Below are 16,131 nucleotides of genomic sequence, written 5' to 3' on the forward strand. Positions count from 1 at the left end.
AGGACGTGATGAAGAAGAATCAAAGGTAAGGAATAGAATAAATAAGGCCCTGATTATAAAGTGGTGGTGATCTTTTTTATGATTATTATAGAATTTAGGAGTGTGCCCTTGAGTAAAGCAATGAGAAACCTTCGTTTTCTTTAATATTTGCACATAAAGCACTCAGGTACCGGTGCTTAATTTCCATATTTGATGATGATGATGTTTGAATAGCGGCAGTGCTCATGTGCAGGCGAGTGACAGGCAAAATGCTGCTGCGATCTATGACATAATGGGAACCAGCGAGTAAGACAGGAGTTCCAATAGGGAACTTCACTGGGTTATATTTAGTGCTGGCATCTACTTGAGTAAGTCTGGGGATTACCAAATTATTAATCAGTTCGGCACCAGTTACCTCATGAGCCGCAAGATGAAATACTCACATGATGAATACTGGGAAATATTGCCGGCAATAAGATACCTCACCATTATAGCAAAAAAGAAAATAGAAGAACATTGGTGTTTACTCTTGGGAAAACTTTTGTCAAGATTTAGAAGTGGGCTTGCAGAAATTTTCATTGATTGATGATGGGGTTTTTTTTTTTTGTTTTTTTTTGACACTGGTGCCTCAAAAGCTGTATTCCACATCCCAATAACACAAACATACCTTCATGGACCTTGGGAAAACATTTTCCAATCATTTCCATTACCTTTGTCATATATATATATATATATATATATATATATATATATATATATAAATCGTTTCTATTTAGATAGATAGATAGAGAGAGAGAGAGAGAGAGAGAGAGAGAGAGAGAGAGAGAGAGAGAGAGAGAGAGAAGGTATATGGTAAATCGTTTCTTGGGGGCGAGGGGTAACAGTGTATTAACTGGAAATTGAGCGTTTTTTCTGTAATATAAATAGCATCAATCTCTTAAGAGCTACAGCTATGGTATTATTTGTTGTTAGAAGTCTGTGTTCCTTCAGGGAGTAAAATACAATAACTGTAGCTCTTTAAAAGTCCAACGTCATTCGTCATAACAGGGTATGATAACTTTTTGGTGTGAATTCAAGTCGGACAGAAACGACCGTGTGACTCTGAATGAATGTTCGCCCTGCGGGACTGCAAAGACAGAGTGAGTAAAGGATGAGGTGGTAGCTGAGGTGGTACCTGTCGTTGGGCAGAAGTAGCCAACTGTATCTGGCAGAATTTTACTGCCTGGTCTAGAGCTACATCCTCATCAACCTGAAGTAAAAAGAGAAACAATAAACATATTAGGACAATGACATTCATTTAGCATCCCTCTTCACAAATCTCTTTTAAGGTACCGTATTTTCCGCACTATAAGGCGCACCGGAATATAAGGCACACCCCCAATTAATGACATATTTCGAAACTTTTTCCATATATAAGGCGCACCGGACTATAAGGCGCACCCTCAGTTACACAAAAGAAAGAGGTAAAGCTTACTTTATCACTTCATTCCCCATCTACCAACCCCAAACTCAATATTGATCCATATATAAGGCGCACCTGATTACGAGGCGCACCATCGGCTTTTTAAATAAAAATTAAGGCATTTAGGTGCGCCTTATAGTGTGGAAAATACGGTACTCTTTGCATTTGTCAAATGGACTAGATGCAAAATCATTGTGGCTTCCCAGCTCAGTGTTCACCTTCCAATGGTGAATTGATCAACAAATCAGTGAAGTTAGGCAGTGTTTCCAGCGGTTGCCATGCGTGTGCCTTTTCTATTATGGCGATAATGTCAGATTTCTTTAACATAAGCTTTTCTTTAGGTTTCTTTAACACTCAAAAGCAGAAGCAGAAAAAGCTTATTTTTAGCTTCTACAGATACATGTTAGTACAACAACGTGACATGGAGAATGAGCGAAGATGGTTTGTCAAAATACAAAATCAAAATTGGCCAGTCTACGGTGTAAAACATGAACTTGTACAACAACTGTTTGTTGCTGCTTGTTAGGGAGTGAGGAAGGGAGGGAGGAGAGAGAAAGACAGAAAGAGAAGAGAAAGATTTTTTTTGCTCAAGTTAGTTGTTTTCATCATAGTCTCTCTCTCTCTCTCTCTCTCTCTCTCTCTCTCTCGCTCTCCCTTCTGGCTATTGGCTTCCCACTCCTTGCTGTGGCAATGATGTAATAACCTTTGTGGGGCTAACATTGATTTGCAGCTCAATAAGCGTGTTTGGACTGTTCTGCAGGCAGAGTATTGTACAGTCAGGCGACTCTAACATTCATTCACGTGATACATCCACAGCAGACGGATTCAGTTGGGATTAGGCAGAATTAAAATTAATTTATTAATTTAAATGATTTTTTTTTTCGTGAATACCCCAGATATTTGGACGCTCCCACTTTCAACCACCAACTGTCTATACAGCTTGTCTTCTTGGGCCGCAGATGAGCAAGAGCCTATCCCAATTGCCTATTGTATGGTCTACAAACAATCAGCCATTCACACTGATAAACTGTCTTGAATTAACTCAACATGTACTTTTTGCGGATGTGGCAGGAAGCTGGGAGCCCTGGAGGAAGCCCGTTTAAGCAATATTTGCAGAGAAAAACCAAATTACAGATATAGGGTAGTCCTCCTCACAAAGTCACAAACCCACTGCCGGCACGAACAACACATCTAGAGTAATTAAATGGAGTAAGTGAGAACAACCTAGCCACATTTTTCATCCAAATCTGTCACATTGTTCAAAAGCTATAAATTGCAAAGTGTTTTACAGGGGACATCTTACTAAAAGAGGGGTTTGTGTGGGCCAATTTAATCTAAGAGGCCATAAAAGCTGACATGACTCCGCAGAATCAGAAAGAATTATAGCATAGGCAACAAACTAGGAATGTGTGCGCAGTGGGAACATGTTCTGTGGCACCTCTGAAGGACACTTTACCTGTTTGATGAGCATGTAGGTCTCTGACATGATCTTTTCAATGCGACCTAGGTCATAGGTCATAACTTTCTGGCCTTGTTGCCACACTCTGTAGGCGTCAAGCAGTAGGGTTTTCCCGGACTCCACATCCTCTAAAAGTTTCCGTTTTCTGTTAGGTCTTCGCTGTAACCCTTGATCAGTGCTGCTAGCTGCCAAGGTGACCTTGCCTGCTGAAGACTGAAGCTGCTGCTGCCTGGAACTAATACTTAGCTCCTCCAGAGAGAGCTCTGACGTCCGGCTGTTGTCAGTCACTTTTTGCTGTGGCTCCATCACACCCAAAGAGATCTGTGCCTCTGTTTCCCTGTCTTGAGTATCTGAAGTTGTTGATGGTCTCTTCCAAGGGCCAGATTCCAAATCCATTGGCTCCTCTGGCCCTGTTCTGTGCCCCTCACTTCGGGCAGATTCCACCTTTCCAGGCTGATTCTCGACTTTGCCACCTTTATCTGCAGATGCTGTGACGGGAAGAATTTGGGTTTGGGAGCCTTCCTTGCATCCTGTGTCAGGAGTAGAAATCCCCTCTGTGAGCACGGGCTTCTTGGGCAGCGCATGTTTGCTGTCCTCTGAACTTGGCCTGCTGGATGCAGCCGTTGTGGTCATCTCCCCCATGGAGGGGGTCGCTGCTTTGGGAAGCTGCACCTGAAAGACAAAAAATAATTAGTCAAGACCACAAAAAAAAAGGAGTGTGGTTTTATAGTAACACAAGCTTTCTCACCCCAGTGAGACTGTTCAGATTGTCCTCCAGGACTTTTACATTGAGGAAAAATGCTCTCTTGGCCAAAACCTGGCGATCAACATCACGTAAATATTTTCTTGATGGATTGAAGAAGAAAAGAAGGATGGGAGTGGTAAGTAGGTATGACAAAAAAATACATGCGTATCAAATCTATACCAAATACAGCGTTGGCACTTACTTTCCCTGGTCAGGGGTTCTCTGCAGCATGAAAGACACTTTCAGCAAGGTGTCGTGATCTTTAAGCTGTGATAGCACCTCCAGCAAGAGGACAATGGATCGGTTCATATGAGATGCAAAACTTCCTGGGCGATCAATCTCATCTACTGGAATACGCCAGATGCCCTGGAGGCGGAAAGCAAATTGAAAACAAGGAGCAGAAAGAGCAATGATTTGTGACTGCGCTACAAATAACAATTGCTTTGAATGCCAAATGAACAAATGGAGTTCACAGGGAGTGTCCTCGCTTCAACTAGTGGCTTTACTAGAAGTAAGAAAACCAATAGGCTTTGCTGGGCTATAGTGTGGAAGAAAACAATTAGTAAGGAGAATATTTGAAAGAAAAGATGCAACAGAGCAGAAAGTAACAGAATTAAGTGTGTGTGAAAAAAACAAAAAAACTTGGCATTCAAATTAGCACTAATGAGGGATGGAAAGCCTGCAGGGGAGATCTTGCAGACTGGCTGGACAAGTAGGAGGTGGGGAGGGAGGTACAGAGAGAGTTTTCTCTGGACACACATGATAGGAAGCCTCATTAGTTCTCAGTTGTGGCCAAGCAGTGCAACACAGTCACAGAATGGCGGCCAACAAACACAGGCCTTTCTCTGCAGAAGGCGAGACGTGTCCCTTGATGGGCCAGAAAAATGGGCCACCATCTAACCACCCTGCTATTTTTTATTTATTTATTTCTACCCCCCAAATCGATGCAAGTGCAGATGGCCGCCTAGGTTATGGTCAGGAAGCGCGCCGCGCAGGATACATATTCTGGCAGCTTAAAATGTGTGAGAGACAAAACAAAGATGAACAACCGAGATGGCTCTACATGCTCTTGGAGCATGAGGGAGCCTGGTGGTCCTTCTAACAGACAGCTCCAGATGGTCAAATGACATTTTCCAAGACTCTAGAGGAAAATGAAGCGTGATCGCATGAGGGGGGAAACTTATCAAATGCTAATACACATCTAAAGACAAACTTACCACCTACCGACAAGCTAGCAAAGCCAACATCAAAAACGCACAATGTATTATTGGATTTGGAACCCTTTAAATGTACGTAGCAGCTGCCAAGTGGGTGTGAATTTTATACCTACAGTAATTTATTCTTCACACATGCTTTCGTATATCACCGAACAATATTACAGAGGGATTGCATCTGGTTTGGCACCAGATGCAATCCCCGTTTCGCCCAGTCTGGACTCATGCAAGGAAATAAGATGGGCATGGTAAGGATTTCCCTGCTCAAATTACAAACACGCAGGGTACGTACGCTAAGGAGACTTTGACCAGCGTTTCTGAAGAACGAGGATCAAACCATCATCAATGCAAATCTGTTTTGCGGAACGCAAAGCCATGGCTTTGCACAGATTAGTCGGTAGCATAACAGCTAAATCAGATTTGTCAGACTAAAATGATTTTAAGCATCTTTTTTTTAGGAGAAGATATAACCAACTTCTTGGCTGTGGTCAATTTATAACACAACAAGACAGGCAGAGAATACAGAGAACATTGTAAGTGTGTAAAATGAACTTTTGAAGTGTGTCAAAAATGAGATTTAAAGGAAGCAGCCTAGTAGCTTCCAAATGTGTGAGTCACATATAACACACATACTTTCAGTAAAATGTGCACATGCTGACACATTTTTTGGATACAGGCCTCAGTGTGAAAATCATGATAGCACAGACTCAAAACATCTGGTAGAACAGGGGAAAAGTTGGGTGGTCATGTGACTAGTAGTAACCAGTGGCAATAGCTGCAGTTTAGCAATCACGACATCAGCATTCTGTCAGCCAGCTATGTGGAACTTGAGGAAGGAACTATATTTTAAACCAAGATGGCTGTTACCTATCACTGCAACAAACAATTGGCAGGTGAGTGGTACCATTCGTCATCTTGAGACTTCCAAATACATTATTTCGACACATTTGCTCTGTATCTGGTTACACTAAACACAGCCGGAAAGTCTCACGAAACACCACAACTAAGACTGTTTTCAAAAATCTGACAGAAAGCAACTCACCATCACCAAAGGAGGCTAATTTTCGTTTTCTAACGCTGGTATTTACTTGGGGGGAAGGATTCTTGCAGGCGGTAGCAGCGAAAGCATCCCTGGCAGCGCCTCCACCCTAATAGAAGCTCTTGCTCAGAGAGTAAGGGGTGGGCTGCATTTGGGAGCAAGGGCAGTGAGAGCTGCAGAAAGAAAAGCGGGAAGCTCAGCTCCGCACGGCAGAACCGGAACAGAGAAAGAAACAGAGAACGGTAGCTGCCTTGGCAAGACGAAAGCCAACGGTGAAAGTCAGGGCCTATGGACGTAGGACACAGCTGACAGACCAGGAGACTTGTTCCTCTCCTGCCATCTGAAAACAAAAACACCCACGCACCCCATCTCCACTCTCCCCTGACCCCAGCCTGCTGGAGCCCCGCCCCCCCCTGTGCTTTCTCTTGCACTGTACACAGTGCACAGCCGGCCCTTGTAGGTCTGTGCCAGCCAATCACATATGAGCAGCGGAAAAGCCCGCCTTTTAATGCACACCCACACAAACATAGGAGTGAGAGAGTAATGAGGAAGCCGAACAAGAGCAACACCGAGAGATGAGTGGAGCAAATAACAGCCAGGGGGAGGGGTAGAGTACGATCACGCTGAAGCCAGAGCAACAGGAAAAGAACATGAGAACATAAACTGGCTGAAAAAGGAATTGGGTGCTCCAACAGCGATGCACAAATGCACACTGCAATGCTTAGCACACCATGAAAGGCAAAGATCCGGTTTCTCTGAACAAACTCCTGATTACCATGTGAAACAAAACATACACAACGGTGTTGCCTGAAGAGGCGAGACTTCAGTGCATACAAAACATTTCCTCAGCCAAGAGCCCTCACCTGCTTCCTTTCAACACTGCCTGTGTCTCTCCAGATGGTCTTCATAAGCATAGTACACATGAAAACCCTTGTTTATCCCATTTCCTGTATGGGCAGAGTGGGAAAAAGTGCTGCAAAAGGTCAAGCTGAACCTAACAAAGCCAAGAGAGGCAGTGGAATCCCTTCTAACAGTGAGGGCTATCCTGCTAAAATGCAAATCAAAACATTGGTTCACTCTCCATTACCGCTCCTTTAAAAAAAAAAAAAAAGTAACACGGTTCTCCAGAGTGAAGCCCCACCTACAAATGCCACACTGCGCAACTCAACACACACGTTTGAGTCATACACCAAACTGAGGCACGTAATTATAAGAATAACTTCTATGTGGACTATTATCATAGCTTTTTTAGTGAAGGCCACCTATCAGGAAAGTTAAAGTGGAGCTGTCATTGATCACAAGCCGCTCTGAAGAGATGCCATCAAATTGACATTTGTGTTTGAAATAGGGGCGGAAAAACATACACTTTATTTGGTGTTTTACAGAGAGTGAATGCTCATGTGGGTGGAGTATGTAAGTTGTTTTTGCGGAGGTGGAGATGGGTATAGACTTGCCACAAATGAATCTAATCAATGTGAGCAAGCAGGGCTGACGTCTGAAGATCACTCCATTGAGACGTTTGGGTGAGGACAAACATATTTCAACAATGCTGTTATGATGAATTAACAACCACACTGACGTTACGATAGAGCCAGTAAAAATGAAGTTATTGGGCTCACGGACCAGTCATGCACTCTATTTCAAAACTCCAGTCTATCTGTCCGGTCCACAAGTGACTCTCATGTTAACAAAGTAAAAGTCCCATGTTTAATCCTTTTATTTTGTGCATAGATTCCACATCCCTCACGACAGAGAGGAAACTCCAAGTAAATGCTTTGAGATAAAGATGAGGTTACTCATACCAATAAAATTCCACAATCGTTTAGGAAAGGTTGTGTCATAATACTGCTTGTTTTGAAATAAACAGGAAAGCTTTGACAGTTGGCATACCAGGATGACAGATTTGCTTTCAAAAGAGCTTCTGTGAGAATCCACTGGGAGCTAGCTCAAAGCAGTCCTCCTGTTTAGCTGTGGCCAATGTCGCCCCTGCAATATGTTACTCGAAAAGGTTTGATATCTACAACACACTGCTATGTCTGGTATAATATAAACTGTTGAAAAATGCAGTACAAACTGCGACGCACACTACTATATCCCAGGATAGTCTAAAATACCAAAGAAGCAGTATAAACTGATGGGTATGAGCCAAAGATTTACGAACTTGCTCAATTGGTTCTGTGAGGCCTAAGGTAAGGGGCAACAAATCAAAACGCAGGTTGCATCTTTTTCAATTCTGTGTGAAAGCTGTAAAAGCAGATAATAAACACAACCTCTCTATGGGAAGCCAGCACCAATCACCTAATGAGAAATTCCATTGATACAGTTGCTGAAGTTTTCAGGCTAGATTTTAGAGCAGCCAAATGAATTCAGTGCTACAGGTGTGAGAAAAGGTAAACCTAATGACATGCCAATACTGTAATCCACTCACAGAAAATGCACAAGCACATCATTAGCAGGAAATTGTGAGGACACACAGCAGTGCTTCACAAGCTCGTCCCTTGAGACTCAGCAAACATCAGTGCTATGTTACACTGAACCGATGGTGCATTAGGCCACACCTGCATAACCTAATTAAACTGAAGAAAATCCCTCTTAGTCTTGATATAACGATAAATAGAACAGTTCTCAGTCCGACAGCATGGTTGACTGAGAGAGAGAGAAAAAAAATCTGGCCAGCAGTTCACCACAGCGCCATCTGGTTGAGCTGGCGGTTCACTGACCCCACTTGGCCGCAATACAGGTGGACAGTAGTGGTGAAATATCAAAATCAATTCCTTGTTTCTAAGTTCTTCTACTGTTGAATAGCCTCTCAGAAATTGTGTACTTTTTGTGACACTTGCTCATGAACATGCAATCAAGTGTACCAAAAAACAACAACACAAAGGCAACTTACAATATACAGTGTGTGTGTGTGTGTATATATATATATATATATATATATATATATATATATATATAAAAGAGTCCTCATAGCTCATAAATACCAGGCTTTTTGTGATATGAAAAATGTGAGGAAGCTAAAAATTTTAAAACTATTTCCACCTCCAGTGAGATAATGTGATTATACTTATGAATGAGATGAGTTTAGAACTAAACATTCACATTCAAATTCATGCTAAATGGCATTCAGGACATTCTTTCACATTCTTTCACATTTTTAAGCATCAACAATTTTAAGCATCAACAATTAACCCCAAATAAAGTCAGGATGTTCCAATAGTCTCTTTCTGATATTTTTTACAAATATTTTTTAAATTATTTGGGCCTTTTCATGTAGGTAAAGAAAGTAACAGAAATATACAAAGCTTGTTTCATGAAGCTTCAGCCAAATGGCTATTATGGTATAAGTTCAACATGAGCATACTATATTTGTTCTGAGAGATTACGACCATCTAGAAAACTGTCATTTTTAAAGCTAAATGTTAAATAATGCGTTCTGCTTGTTGACAATTGGTGTATACAAAAGCTTAAAAAAACATGTTTTGTGATGAAGTGACACAGGAAATTCAACATTAAAGGAACTGTGAACTGAACTTACATTGAACAGGTTTGTCTTGTTTCTTTCACAGAAGAGTCCTTGTGCAGGCATGTGCTTCTGTTGTTGCCATGGGACACTGCTTCCTAGCAACACATCTCGGGCCCACTGTAGGTTCTGAGGTAATAAATAAATTAATACAAAAACGCACATCTACATTTTATATAAAAGACAAACTATTGCCATGCACATAGCATTCCATCGTCACAATACAGTGATGTGACGAATGAAACCTGTACATTCGCTTGCATGTTGCGTAAACATCTAAACGCTAACATCTAAATGCTGCTCATTTGCAGTCAGGACGGCTTACACTATCATTCTCTTTCACAACCCTAAAAGCTGTGATGCACAGTGCTACGATTAGGTAAGGTAAAAGGTATATTTCAAAACACAATACTACTTAAAAGAAAAAAAAAAACAATGTATGCACGACTTAGTAGCTACAAAGCCTCAATTACAATGGATCAGAGAACTGACAGAAAAATGCCTCTACAGAACAGCTAGGCACAGAATCTCTGTGCCAAACTGGCTGAAAAACATGGTTCTCAACCCACGCATAACTCTACCCACAGAGCGTTGGATCTCACAGAGCCTTCTTCAGCAATTCCTGTGCAATGAATGAAATCTAATGCAAACAAGAGAAGGTGAGGAGAAAATGCGGCCGATGTTGTTACTCATAGGATTGTATAGCACTGTAATTGCTAGTAGGCTTCTCTTGACGTATGAGTTGTGATTCAAGGCTTTTGTACGTATACTTATTGTATATGTACACCATAGGACACTGTGCTTGTAGCACATGATGCAGGATGGCATTAGTTGACACGAGTTAACTAGGGTGAACTGACCTGGTGGGTTTTGCTGTTGGTGTAAAAGAAAGCCAGGCGGTAGAGACTCTTATAGTGTTGAGGGAAGCGCCCAAGGCATAGAAAAAGAGAGCGGATGCACATTTCCACCAGCATTCTTCTCTGCTCGGCATGTTCTGTCGGCAGGGCCTTGGGCACCTCGATCACCTCGGCGGGAGGCTCTGGCTTCTTTTTGCCTTCGCTAGCCGGGGTTTGAGAAGCAGGCTGCTGAGAGGAAGCTGATTTCGTAGGAGTGGCTGGTGCAAGCACAAGCGGAAGGCAGAGATCTGTACAAATTTTGGAAATTGGCGCCTCTGGAAGGGTCACCTCCACCATTTCCACAATTTCCTCAACCAGATTTTCCTCTGTCTGGGGAACAGTCTGATCTCCTTGTGACTCTAAAGTGGGAATCAGTAAAGAAATGACAAAATGAATGGAAGGAGAGCGATTCTTTTAAAGAGATGCGTGAACAATTTAGACATAAAAAACATAGGCACATGCATAATACCGTACTGTGACGTTTAGAAATGATGTTTTCACGCTTCTTTCAGGCTACGGCTTCAGAGTCCTGGTATACCTGTGTCCTCGGACGCAAGCTGGCCTTCCTTCACAGGCGTAGTGCTTTCTGATGATGAAGAGCTGACTTTCCCGCAGGCTGGTTTGTGGCTACTATCTTGTGAGCTGGTGGGATCTGTGAAAGCATCCTGGGTGGAGTTGGAGTCAGAGAGCATCACCACCTCGCTGTCTTGACTGCGTTCTGCCAAAACAGGGAGCAACAAGTCATTTCACCAGTTGAATGGCTATGCATCTAAGGAAAATCACGAAAAGGCATTTCTAGTGAAATTTGCCTAAAGGTTGGCTATATATGGCTCTTAATTTCAAGTGTACTACACAGTATATTGTTTCAAGACATTGAAGTCAAAAGTGAGTCACACAGACTTTATAGGTAATCACAATACAAGGAGGTTGTGACACAAAGGAGGGTTAGGTTGGGTGGGCAGGGTTGGATAGTTTAGAAAAAAGACCAAAACTATGTCAGAGTTCCTCTAAATTGTTATTAGCGATCTGGAGAATCATTGGCAGAGAACTGTAAATAACCAAATAAGGAGTGGAGGATGACACACACGGGAATTTTCAAAAGATTCACAGTCATGAGTAAACAGCAAACATCTTATGGCACTGTACGTGAGTAAACTGAAGTTAGAACTGTGCAAATGGGTGCCTCAGTTAAGAATGCACTTTGTTACAGAGCTGTTTTCTGACTGTCGACATAGCCCCGGAGAGAGTTGGGTGGGTTTTGCAGTACCATTCAGGGAAGCCAGCCACATTGAAGACCTGGGCAAGCAGTAATCATGGTCAAACTCTGGTGAGGCTGTTGAAGATATGGGGAGCTGGTTTTACAACAATATCAAGCAGAACTGTACCTCTGAATGCATTTTATACATTGAATTTAAATGCAGGCTCGTTACAAAAAAAGAAATAACATCTTTGACAAATGGGGACATAAAGCCAAATACCATTGTTGAATCCAATTCAGACAATCAATGATTTTGATTTCACCAACATATTCCTATTCTAATACAAAATTGGTTCTGGATTGAACTACATGTGACTTTACCATTTGCCTTCAGATGTGAATCGAGATTGACGATATCTTTGAAATGGCGAATGTGGGATGAGATCCCAACAGGATGTCAACCGGTATTTCAAAATTAAGCTAAGACCACATCATTTAAAAAGCAAATAATTGTGGTAAGACAACAAAATAATATCTGTCGTGACTGACGACTAAATGAGGCCCAACAGCCTTCTCGCCGGAATGTGCATAAAGCAGAAAGATTGGCTAAAACGTGCATAGTGCCACATTTCCATAACTCAGGTTTCAGTTCTTTGCCAATAACAGACCATCCACTGGTTTCTGAGTTTGCTCGTTTGCACTAATTGGATAGAATTTCAGAATATGTCCCATCAGTGAGATGAACACATGAACCACAAAGGACATCTCCAGCATCTCCAAGGAGTCAAGAGTTTTAGTCAAGTTAAGCCCATACCAAAATCGAACAGAACACAACTATGCCAAGCACCGTGAGGACAGTAAGGTCAATTGTGTTAAGGTCCTGAGTTTGCTCAGTAGTCAATACAGTGCCCCTGTTGCAATTACATGCATATAAATGGCAAAGCAGGTGGTAAAAGCAAGCAGGCAAAAGAGGTAGCAGGCAGGTAGGTTGGTAGGAAGGGAAAAAACACCTGGAAAAAGGGGGACGAAACTGGCAACATGGGCAATATGGCTGCATTATGAGCACATTCAAGCTTTATGGGGAACATGAAATGTGTGGAAAGATTTTTTTTTTCTTCAATTGGGCAAATTATCATGCCTATATTCCTATATGCCTATATGTTTTTCTAGTGGACACAATCTTTTAAGACAGATTTTTTTAAGATAACATTTCTTTTAAATACATTGTTTCCTTGCTTAAAATCTTTCAGAAACAAGTAGCATAAAAATATCTGTGCATTGTAATATCTGGATGGCATAGAGTAACACCAGCCTACAACTATTTAAAACAATGTGCATGAATACGATTTTGAAGGATCTTGTAAGCTGCTCAAGTGTGTTGCTTTTCTTACAGAGCTTCTCAAAAGAACAAGAACAATATTATGTTGATTATTTCAACACCCGTAGACGATGTGGACATAAGTATTGCGACACTAAGTTAGAAGCTGAAGGTGCTGGAAAGTTATTCCAGAAGATTTTGGATGCAGAGACCTTTGCCTATTCAACCAGACAATTGTGTTTGTGAGGTAATGTCAAAAGAAGAAAATGAGACCCTACTCAAAATTGCCGGACAAAATAAAAGAAATTAAGGGCCCAACTCCAAATCGTTTGATAAGATTAAAAGCCAACAAACCCCCTATATTGTATGTGCTGGCACCAGTAAAAACTAGAATTCAAAATCAAACAAAATAATTAATGTGAAAAAGCCGTCATTTTGGCCAGAATCATTACCAGATGTACATCGGAAGTGAAGGTGAAATTACAGTAATCCGTTTCCTGTTAATATACAGGGCTTAATTAATTGTGCTATAGCTGACATAATGTTGAGAGCGACGGATTTAATTATTTGATCTTGAAACTTGAAAAACATGCAACAGTCATCGGAGGAAGTGCAGCGAAAAGTAAAAGTGGTGTGCAGAACATCAATTTCTTGATATGAAAGCAATCCAAAAAGGGATCTGCATCAGCTCACAAATTAGCAAGTATGCGAGATGATGACTATGGTTCTGATCATGTTTTATTGTGTATCTTATGTATATGGAATAAAATTGAATATGCAGTATGGTATGGAGAAAAATTTACTGAGCATGTGATTTTCTTAATTAGAAGTAAAGAAAATTAAGTGGGTAGGAAATGGCTGACGTCACATTCTTGTGAATTCACATGAGAGAATGAAAAGGCCTTTAAATGGCTGCCCAATTTGGTGAGTTTGATTGAATGTTTTGAATGCCATATTTTGCATATTTAAGTAAACAGCAGCTGATAAAGACATTAAAACATGTTGGGGTATATTTCCACTTTAGAGGTTTCTGGTTCAGCTGGATGAATGCCCTTTATTCTAAATTCCATCTAACAAATTGGGGGTATACGTAACTTTTTCTTTTTGTTTTTATTTTGAATTTCAGACAGTAGTTGAAATATTTACGAATTTTTATCTCCCTCTAATATGTATTGAATTTAGTATTCTCAGTATATTGTCTGCGTTCATTTTATAGATTTGTCATTAGATTTGCTATGATTATCTGCTTGATTTATCCACTTTTTTTTTTTAAACCATCTGCTAATATATTTTTCTGTTCATCATTTATGGGCTGCTTCAAATGAATTGTCTCTAGGAGCAATAAAGTTGTTTATATCGAAATTATGGTAAAAATAATTTGTAAACTAACCATATTAGGAGAAGCAAACTGACAAACTGGTAAGGAAAGCAAAAAGGACAAAGCTGTGACAAGCCACTCACATGCACGCGCACATTCCGGCCAGTGTGCCCTTACACCCCTCAATCTACGGCGGATTCGGTTATGCAATGCAGTCAAGTTAAAGTAGACCGTAGCCATATTGCCCATTTCACCACATCCCAATTACCCAGTGCAAAGGGTCCATTTTAACTCAACCAAGGCCACACTACATGGTGATTATCAACCTGAGCACGGCTCAGTGGTCATCCTGACCCAGTGCAGAAAGGGCAGAGGACCCAAGGCCAGCGACAGTGCCTAGGACTGGGACTGTACCATCAGCCTGCTGTTCCTCATGCCGCTGCTGCTGCCACTGCTGCCGCCGGAGAGTTTTGCGTTTGGCGTAATCGTGGTCAAACGGCGTGGCCACATAAAGAGGGGATGTCACACCTGGAGTGGCAACTGAAGGAAGGGAAGTGCTGAGGATGTTGCTTATGCCTACTGATGAACTATTAAAGTCTTCATCTGTCACAGAAGTAGGTTTTTCCCTGAAACCAAAGCGGATTCATCGTTATTGCAATGGAAGCTTCTTTTTCATCATTACTTTAGGATGACAATCGTTACGGTTACTTACTTTTCATTCGACCTTGGTATGCTGGGCATACTCTTCTCTTCCCCTACGGCAAAGGGCCCTGTAGCAGCCTCAACCAACAAATTGAACAAGACTTGATGGTCCAGATTGGGATCATTACCCTCTAGTAGCTTTAAGATGGTGGCACTGAGACGGAAATGCAACTGGAAAAAATTAAGTTAGAGAAACTTTAAACGGGAACGCTTTCAAACAACAGAATTGAGTACCTCATGACTCAGCCCTGATGAACTCATCAGTCAACCTAAAATATCAGTATACTACCTAAGAATGATTTGTTATACCTCCAAAGCCTCCATAGCCAGGTCAGGTGGATTGTGATAATGGATTTTACGGGGATATCTGGCAGCTTCTTCATGCAGAAAGTCTGCTGCCTTCAAATTCAAACAGATGACATTCAACAAACCAGTAAAGAGCGATGTGATAATATCCAGTTGAAGCTAGATGTTTACATAAAGTGTGCAAAAGCACAGATTTCCATTTTACTCTGACTGTCTAAAGTCATATCACACTAAACCTCAACTATTTCAGGTCAGTCAACATCGCCAAAAATATTTGATTTTGTTAATTACCAGAATTAAGCAGCAGAGCATTTTGGGTGGGGACATCAAGAAATCGTCCGAAATGTAACACGGACTCCTCGTGGACACATTCCCTAAATATATCCCAAAATGTGGTCGATTAACTTACAGGTTGTCTGTTAACCTATCACGAGCTTCCATAGCCATGACCTCCTAATCAAGCGTCACCATGCTCTTTAAAAAAAAAAATCATAGTTTTGTGTATGCAAACCTTGAAGAAAATAATAAAATAAAATTAAAAGTAAACTCTCTAAGAAACGATCTAATGATTGAGGAATTTAACAAATGTAATTTTAGTCACTCTGACTGACCCGAAACAGGAGAGGTTTAGTGTGATTTGACTTCAGACAAGTGAGACAAAAAAATGAAACGTGTGTTTTTGCATAGTGTATGTAAACGTCTGGCTGAACAGGTGACATGACAAGAAAGGTTCTAGTATGGAAAAGAAAGGTTTTACAGTATATGCCTGTAATAAGAATTCATTTTGCTTACATAACAAAGCAATTCACCCCTCCCCAATCTGTTTCTGACCGCCAAGATATCATGTCTGAAATTTCAAAGTTCACCTGCCTCCAACGATTTCATCATAACAGCAGTGCTATGACTAATTCTGTATGTTTTTTTCTAAGCTTTGGAAAAAACACACACACAAAAGAATATCTCTGAGGGAGG

The 16,131-nt window shown here is 41.2% G+C and overlaps 1 protein-coding gene across 4 annotated transcripts in view; it reads right to left on the bottom strand.

Moving 5' to 3' along the window:
• The window catches only part of cabin1 (calcineurin binding protein 1), a 35,944-nt gene that overhangs the window by 10,242 nt on the left and 9,571 nt on the right, over window positions 1–16,131 (bottom strand). The window contains exons 25-35 of one of the 4 annotated variants that reach the window (XM_088422662.1): window positions 15,163–15,252; window positions 14,864–15,024; window positions 14,680–14,777; window positions 11,585–11,650; window positions 10,856–11,035; window positions 10,282–10,676; window positions 9,437–9,550; window positions 3,848–4,011; window positions 3,649–3,745; window positions 2,898–3,572; window positions 1,154–1,228 (exon numbers count right to left, since the gene is read on the bottom strand). In XM_088422662.1, the coding sequence (XP_088278788.1) occupies window positions 1,154–1,228; window positions 2,898–3,572; window positions 3,649–3,745; window positions 3,848–4,011; window positions 9,437–9,550; window positions 10,282–10,676; window positions 10,856–11,035; window positions 11,585–11,650; window positions 14,680–14,777; window positions 14,864–15,024; window positions 15,163–15,252 (2,115 nt within the window). Of the gene's footprint in view, window positions 1–1,153; window positions 1,229–2,897; window positions 3,573–3,648; window positions 3,746–3,847; window positions 4,012–9,436; window positions 9,551–10,281; window positions 10,677–10,855; window positions 11,036–11,584; window positions 11,651–14,565; window positions 14,778–14,863; window positions 15,025–15,162; window positions 15,253–16,131 lie in introns of all 4 variants that reach the window. The other 3 variants (XM_088422643.1, XM_088422672.1, XM_088422653.1) reach the window with 3 other exon arrangements.

This window comes from Hippichthys cyanospilos, chromosome 1, assembly GCF_059441005.1.
Source record: "Hippichthys cyanospilos isolate Australia breed blue-spotted pipefish chromosome 1, RoL_Hcya_1.0, whole genome shotgun sequence".
Lineage (NCBI taxonomy): Eukaryota > Metazoa > Chordata > Actinopteri > Syngnathiformes > Syngnathidae > Hippichthys > Hippichthys cyanospilos.